Here is an 8920-nt window from a genome sequence, read left to right on the forward strand (position 1 = left end):
TCATCTTTTTTTATATCTAAAAACGACCATCTATCTTCAAAATAAATATCTTCTATCTTCAAAATAAATATCTTTTTTGAAATGCATGTAATATTATTTTTTTTTAATCATCTCAAGAGTACCAAGCTAAAACTACATTTGAAAATATTAATATAAATTTAAAAAGTTATGATTTTTTAAAATAAAAAAGCACATTTTTTCGAACTTAACATGTTGACGATTTTTTTTTAGTGTTAAAATTAAATTTTTCATTAAAATACCAATGTTTCATTTTTGTAAAGGATGAAATTACATATTGTATTTTTTTTAATTATTGCAACTAGTACTATCGATTTGGTAACACTTTAAAAATCGAATCAATTAACTCAGAGTAATCATCGAGTGATTTTTTGAAGTGTATCATGAAAAGTTAATTATACTAGTATAGATATTAAATATACTATTGTACTAATACTAATTGTCATGAATCATTGCCCTTTTATTGTTTGATAAAATAATATTACTTAAAGATCTTTGTGATGTAGTAAAACACTAAATAATAAAGTACTTCAGACATATTAATATACTTACTGCTCCTATTGCTACAATGCGATCAAAATGATGGATGTACACGTGGACAAAAACTCTAAAAAGTCGCGTCAAGATTTTTCTACATAATGGCACAAACGTTTTGGGAAATGGCACATCTGTAATAAAAAAAATATACATCCATGTAAGAAACATAAAACAGAATTAAATTAAGTCACTAAATCGATATTAAATAGTATCATAAAACAGATATAAAACCTGTTGACACTGGAAAAACCGCTTCGTTATTTATTTGAGCTTCAATCCAATCCATAAGAAGAGTGACATATTGAGGCGCTGGTAATGCTGTTGGCTTCTTATATTTTTCACCGTCTGCCCACAAATATTCGAAACGTGCTCCACCGCTCATTGTTGGACAAGACGCTGAATCGCAATATTCGGATACAGTACCATATATAAGATTTATTCTATTAAAAAAATCTACAACTAAAAAAGACAGAAAAACATAATTGCAGTATTCTCTCATGTAAAGATGCTTTTAAAAGTGAGATTAAAGTATAAAAACTATTTTACTTGTCAAATATAAAGTAAAAGTGATAGTAAAACCAAAAAAATACATATTGAAGTATTTTTAATAAAATTTTTGTATAATTTCAAATGTTTATATTATTATTGAACATTTTCTATACCATGAACGGCGATCCAATCATTCATATCTTCTCCGGGAGGTAATTTAACAACAGATCTTAGATTGATTCCAGAATTGAGAGAAGCTTGAGCTTGCTTGTGTAAAGAGTAACGCAATGTTCCATGAGCGAACTTTTTCTTTGGCCTAAACGTCTGCAATTATAATATATATAGAAATTTTTAAATAATTATAATGTACAAATTGACAATGTTATGTAATGTCACTATCTGACATGAATTTTAAATCACAAATGGAACCAAATAATTCTTGTAAACTTTTTGTGAAAATGAATCCTGCTTTATGCAAGAAACTATAGTTACTAAAAAGGAAAAAACTTAAATCCGTAAATATAATATAAATAATATAACACTTTGAGGATCACTTATACAATTTGAAATAATTGTTAAAAAATTTATGAGAGAAATTTACTTATTTAAAAGATATATTGATTCGATATGATTGAAGCAATTATATTTAAATTTAATCAATACAAGAGAAAGATAATTGTTAGCAAAAACTTAATGGAACTTAATATATTGCTCTGAATGCAACATAAAACATTTAAATTATTCAATTGAAATCTATTAGTACATATCATACAAATAATTAATGAAACATTTATATAAAATCATTTTTTACAAAGCTTATTCTAAACTTATCTGTAACGATTTTATATCGCAAGGCCTTACAATCACATTTGGATCACACACATTTGCACCACTAGGAAAAAAGGTCGAGTAACAACAATATTCAATCTTTAAAAACTAACTATCGTAAGATAACGCTATCTAACAAAATTTGTTATGAATCCACACTATGCCATCTAGTGTGAATTAGCTTGATGTAAATTATCACTTTCCAATAGTAATCACCTATTATTTTTTACAACAAATGGAAGGAGACGGAAAAATAATGCAGTGTACTATTTCGTACAAATTTTTTTTCAATTGTGTTATTATTTTTATTAGAATTTCAATTGTGTTATTATTTTTATTAGAATTTCAATTATGTTATTATTTTTATTAAAATTTTTGTTAAAATGATTGTTTAAATGATAATTGTTTAAATAAATTATATTAATATAATGTTGATTTCGGATAATGATCAAATCTTACAAATTATTACATGCAGAAGATTATTCAAATTATATGAGCAGTCCTCAAAGGATTATATAATATTTATTTACGGATTAAGTTTCCTTCTTTTTAATGTAACTGCTTCTTGCCCACCAATTAAGTAAATAACTTTTATAGATTTTTTGTCTGCTGAAAATCCGTAAATGAAATTACTCTATCACATCACGTTTTTGAGACATTTTTAGTTCAAAGAAATACAAAAATGTCATTTTTGCACGTTTAATATCAATTTTCTGAAAAACCTGATGTGATAAAGCAATTTTATTCACGGATTCGTTTTCAACAATCAAAAATTTATAAGAATCACTTGATTCCCCAATTAGTACACAATATTAAAAAAATATATTTTAAATATTTATTAAATATTTTTTATATTAAATAAATTTAAAAATCGTTTTAAAAACATTGTCTGATTGATCCATTTGTGGTTTAAAAAAGTTTGAATTTGTCGAATAGTGTAATAAATATGTATTGATAAATTAATTAATTGAATACAAGAAGCATCAAAGTATGTACAGTCAAAGTTAGATGTTATATAGCATATTATATATTAGGTGTACAACTTTGCTTCCGCCGTTTTCCTATAGACGACTATAGAGATGGCTTTAGCGGTAAGTGGTGGTCGAAATAAATAGATCATAGACATCATACAATAAACTTGAGCATCTATCAACATAACCCCATAGAAACATTAGTCGATTTGTGTCTGCATCATAAAGTTATTCTCGATTGAAAATGTCAGTTTACGAGCCAAATTCTCGTCATTTGCGGGAAGTTTTAATTTTTTGCTTCAATATGAAGAAATCTGCGACTGAGGCTCATCGAATGCTCTCAAATACTTATGGTGAGGCCGCTATTAGTAAAGAACGTCGTGAGTGGTTTCAACGCTTCAAGAACGGTGATTTTGACGTCCGAGGTCATGCTCTGTATTGGTGGGAGTAGTGTATTATGAACTGTTAAAACCGACTGAACCAATCACAGGCGATCGGTATCGAACGCAATTGAGCTGAGCATTGAAAGACAATACAACGAGAGACACGATAAAGTGATTTTGCAGCATGACAATGCTCGACCCCATGTTGCGAAAGTGGTCAAGACATACTTGGAACCGTTGAAATAGGAAGTCCTATCTCACCCGCCGTATTCTCCAGACGTTGCTCCCTCTGACTATCACTTGTTTCGATCAATGGCACACGGCCTGGCTGACCAGCACTTCCGGTCTTATGAAGAAGTAAAAAATTGGATCGATTCGTGGACAGCCTCAAAAGATGACCAGTTTTTTCGACGCGGGATTCGTACGCTACTCGAAAGATGGGAGAAAATAGTGGCCAGCGATGGACAATACTTTGAATCATAAATGTATAACCAGTTTTTTACAATAAAGCCTCGAATTTCGGAAAAAAAACGACGGAAGCAAAATTGTACATAATATCAATAGTTTTTTTAAATTAAAGCAGGAAGCTGCTAGTCGAGCGAATGCCAGGATGATGAGAATAAGGAACAGTACCTTCGGGAATACGAAGAAACTGAAGATATATTGTTCTCGATAGAAATAATATTGTTCTCGATAGAAATAATATCGTTCGAAATCCTGGTTTATGTTCAATCGCGAAGCTTTGCTTGAATTTTTTCTGGGATAAATTCGGCCAACGAAACCAATTTATCTAATACAAAGATTGTAAAAAAATACGAACGTTTGGCAACGTTGCTCACGAATTCAGAGCACGAAATAACCAATATAAATATTACCTGTTGATAATATATGTTTCATGGCGACTATGCAAAGAGACGCGCCTTCTCCACAAACCAACCCTATAATCACGGTATGGACGTCACAAGCATGACTGATATTATACGAATATCTAGAGAAATTAGGTAGTCGCGTTTGATATTATGATACTCATGTATTTACATAAGCAGAGATGAAGAGACTGAGCGAGTACAAGCCGCGTACGGGAAATTTTTTGACCGATATGACGGACAAACTCGAGAGCTACGGACGAGGCAATTTTATCGAGTCGTTCGTGTCCGAAATTCTACGTCGTTCGTACATCGGAAGGTAGCCGACACGAGATTTGTAAAGGAATAACATTAAATTATAAGAATTCTCAAATTATAAATTTTAATAATATTAGGAAATTAATAATGAATAATGAAAGATAAAGGCGCGATGAAGAAGAAGAAGAAAAAGAAGAAACAGCGGAGCAGCAATAAATTTGAGTTTTAGCGTACCGTGTTTCACGAAATCGTAATGCAAAACGAAACAAAAATGTGCGCATCGGTATTGGTAAAACGCAAATTTATTAATAATCGCTATTCCCTTCCATACGCTTTCAGGAAAGAATAACGACTTCTTCTTCTTTTTCTTTCTCTCATTTATATTTTAAGCTCGCGAGTTTTCCGCCTATTTGCGTAATATTTAAATATTATGCATTAAGAAAAGACTTGAATTTAAGTCTTTTCTGTTCTATTTTTTGTAAATTTTTTGTTTTTTGTAATAAAGTATAAGTATCTCTCTTTTGCAAAAAAATATTTTTATTAGAATTTTATTGAATGATTTGATGTAAAAATGTATAAACATAAAAATGTAAATATTTAATTGTAACATAAAAATGTAAATATTGTTTCTGAGTAATTGAATTATTTATATAACAGTTAGCAAAAATATAATCAACATAAAAAAATTAAAATTATATGTTTTCTTTTCATCCTTCCTCTTTTTTAAAAAAAGTATCGAATAAAAAATATTTTGTATTTGAAGAAAACAAGAAGAGATGATTTATTATATAATTCTAATTAGTCTTTCCGATTTTTCTACGAAAGTTTTTCTCTCGCTGCAGCATCGCGATAGTGACATCAGTAAGCTTATTGCAATGATGCCATATGATCACTAGCGATAAAAATATATGCAGATCGCGAGCTTCTTTGAAGCGAAGATAAGCTTGTGCGCGTCTTACCGCGATGAGATCAACTTTTCAACTCGTCGCGGTGGTCTTCGCTGACAAGTTCACGCGGGGATACACTAACGCGAGCGCTCGTCCGTCGTGTGGGGGACCTCCGTCGCGATGATCAGCTTACCTCCCCCCCTGCCCTCCTAAAATTATTTCCTTTCGCGTATTCTAGAAATCAAATGACGTTTTTTCTTTTTGTTTTCGCGCACGGAGATCGATCATTTCATAAATGGACATGCGCTGGAAACATCCTTGGACGTCAATCGGACCGACCGGAGAAGACGATCTTTGTAAAGGCTTTTCTCCGGCATTTATTTCTCATGTCCGACGTGTTTTGAAAAAGTTTTGTTTTATTATACACGGAATAGCAAGAAGCCTATAATCAATTACGACAACAATACGACACACGTGTAAAAGAATTCGAAGAACAGCGTTGAGGATGCAGCAATACTAAAACGAAGAAAAATATAATTGAATTTCTCGAGGGATTACCAGAATCCGAAAGATTATTCGAATGATTCCTCTTTCATTAGTAATCGATAGATAATCGACGATCTTATGAGAGAATCGTCGTCGTGCGACGCAATCGTGGATCTTTTTATCAAATCATCACAAGAATCTCTGTGTTATTCTTATCTCGCAGAATCTATTCCATCAGGGATGTGGTCAGCGTGATATCACTTAATCACGCGAATTACATCATCGTTTTCAAAAATCCATGCGATCGCGCTCAAATTAGTCATTTAGCGCGTCAAGTCTATCCCGACGATCCGAAATTCTTAAAAAAGGCATACTACGACATTACCTTGAGAAGGATATTTGTTGCTCGATTTGAAATAACAATCCGGAGTATCGATATTTCAAACATGCATTTTTCGAAGATATGATTTATTACATCTACGTGAGTAGATCATTTTCCAGTGGATTCGTATAAAAGTTGAGAACGGGTAATTGTACGTGTTAGTAGATTTTTTTCTCGCGATGAGTGACGAGAAATCGCACAGAGCGACGAAAATCGTCACATATTTGATCAGTAAAAGAAACGCTTGTCTCCTCACAGCACTCTATCATTTGAACAAAATTCAACGCACAATCTTCTTGCGCAACGCTAACGAAAAACTAATTCGTTGTATCTGTATATGTGTTTTTAATACATTCAAAGGTAACATCTCGCTCGGTGTGAAAAAAATCGGTTAACGAAATACAAAAAGGCTCTGCGTCGCATCGTTGCAAAACGTGGTGATTGGAAGAATGAAAGAAAGCTGTTGATGCAGCGAGGCGGATTTTTACCTTTATTATATTATCTTTAATTGTATTATCAGGCCTGTATTATCACTAATTATCGAAGGAACGAAATAGTAGGGAAAACGTTATGGAGAAGACTAAAAAAATAATTTTAATTTCGACGGAAAATCTGGAGAGAATCCATCATCATCAGTTATGTCAAAATCCGATATCATTTGTTGACGGAGAGTCAAAAGAAATAACAGTACCGCAAAATTCGAATAACATCTTGAGCACTATAATACAGCGCAAATCCCGGAAACACATCTAACACGACTCGCGGAAATGAGTCGTATTCTTAATTCCGGCTGGCCGCGTGACAAGAGTGAGAGGTGGAAAATGTACAGAGAAGTATTATAGCGATTTATCCAAGAAACGCGAAGACAGAAAGACATACATAACGAAAACGAAAATAGAAGACAGATGTGTTACATGTCTCCGCTGACGAGACGATGAACGATGTGAAAAAATTTTGTTCCTTTTATAATACATCACGAACTATTTCCTCAAATGTGGATAAACTAAAATGTTCCTTCATCAATTCATTAACGTTTTGCGGGTAAGTTCGATTGAGACAGGTTCTTATGTTCCACGTTTTTGAACCAGTACAAATGGATTGGATTTACAAACTCTGTTAGTTCACTAACCTTTTCAATTATATCATCCTTTTGCATTCTCTCTTCCCTATTCAATTTTTTTAACAATTGAAATTTTGCGACATGGCACTTTCGATGTATAATTTTCTTTAAGTTTAAATTCGCATAGATTATTTATTTTTCCTATATCTTGAAAAAGATTTCTATATCTATCAAGAATCTGTTTCTTTTAATTCTCCGATTTCAATACGCTTTACTAAATTTAATCTTTCATATGTTTCTTTGCTTAACAGCGGCGCTGATTTTATCCCTAACTTCATGATAACAAACTTTACTAGATATGTTTTATTATAATTCAATTCCAAGTGTGCATGAACTTAAAATTCTTAACTTGTGATCTCCATAGGCTGTGACATTAGCTTTTATCGGTTCCAGTTTTCTTTTTTACCCTCAATTTTTTATAAAATCCTTCAAATATTACATTTATTCTCGCCCTGTATCTAACTTAAATTTTACTGTCTTGTTACAATGTATATGTTTTCATACCAACCCGTCAACATTATTAATGGTTAATGGGCTGACAATATATTCGTCTACATCTATATCACTATTATCGTCCTTAATGTAATGCACTTGTTGCTGATTTTTATAAATTCCCGCAAAAAGTTGGTTTTTTACACACTTTTTGCCATCCGTTGGACACTTGCCATGCTTGTACTGCAACCTACAGCGATTGCAGTTCCTTTCCAGTCAGAAATAGTTTCTCGAAAAAACGTCGTTTCGACGTTTTTTACGTCGTTACGATGGAAAAATTGTTGATTTGAAACTCGCATCGAAATTTCAATATTTTCGAATGATAAAAAAATTACCTATGTAAGAGAGTGCAATGAGAGTTTGATAATATTAATATATTGAATACATTTATTCAATATTGGTATAAATTTGGTATAAATTTGTGATACATAATTTTGTATTTTGAATATTTTCATTCAAAGATCGAATCGACATTTTTTTCGATTTCATTTCGAATTGCAATATCGTTCTAATCATAAAAATTTTCTCAAAATTTTTCAGAATTTATAAATAATTTTATAAAATTGTGAAATTTTTTTATACGAATCGGAACATTTTTTACAACTGTCGACAAAGTCTACATCTTTTTTTTTTAGTAATTTTTTGTATCTTATTTTATTATTCTATTCCTGCTGAATAACATTACTTTTATTTATACTTTGTAGTTTAATATAATCTTATTATGTGACTTTTGTATTAAGGAATTTCAGAGAATAATGTCTCTTACCATAAATGTTGACAACCTATTAGCTGTCTCCATAAATGAGCATGAAATCAAGAAAAAATATCATCGACTCTATCAAAGTCTAGATTAATTCTAGCTCGAATCGATATCGAAATGATCTCGATTTTAAATTAATAAAATTTAAATATTGGTCTATCATACAAGTTTCTAATATCATTTGGAAGTATAAAAATACTACTAGTGTCACTGCTACTGCAATAGTATTACTACTGCTACGGCAATAATGTCAATGCTGAGCCAGTAGTGTTACTACTGTAGTATTAGGTGTGGGAAAAAGTTCGTGGTGTTTTTTTGATGCCATCTAATGGGAAATATATGACGACATATGATGCATAGAACTACTTCTATGTTACTTCTAGTAATTGTAATATTTGGTATAAAAAATTTATTAAAGTAAAAATACACACATATATATATAT

At 31.3% G+C, this 8920-nt stretch overlaps 1 protein-coding gene across 1 annotated transcript in view; it reads right to left on the reverse strand.

Annotated features, from left to right (window-relative positions):
* LOC108690189 (MOB kinase activator-like 3) overlaps window positions 1–8920 on the reverse strand; it is a 106357-nt gene that overhangs the window by 25278 nt on the left and 72159 nt on the right. The window contains exons 2-4 of the mRNA XM_018197365.1: window positions 1218–1368; window positions 787–1014; window positions 571–686 (exon numbers count right to left, since the gene is read on the reverse strand). Coding sequence (XP_018052854.1) covers window positions 571–686; window positions 787–1014; window positions 1218–1368 — 495 coding nt within the window. The remainder of the gene's footprint in view (window positions 1–570; window positions 687–786; window positions 1015–1217; window positions 1369–8920) is intronic.

Source organism: Atta colombica, unplaced genomic scaffold, assembly GCF_001594045.1.
Source record: "Atta colombica isolate Treedump-2 unplaced genomic scaffold, Acol1.0 scaffold3, whole genome shotgun sequence".
Lineage (NCBI taxonomy): Eukaryota > Metazoa > Arthropoda > Insecta > Hymenoptera > Formicidae > Atta > Atta colombica.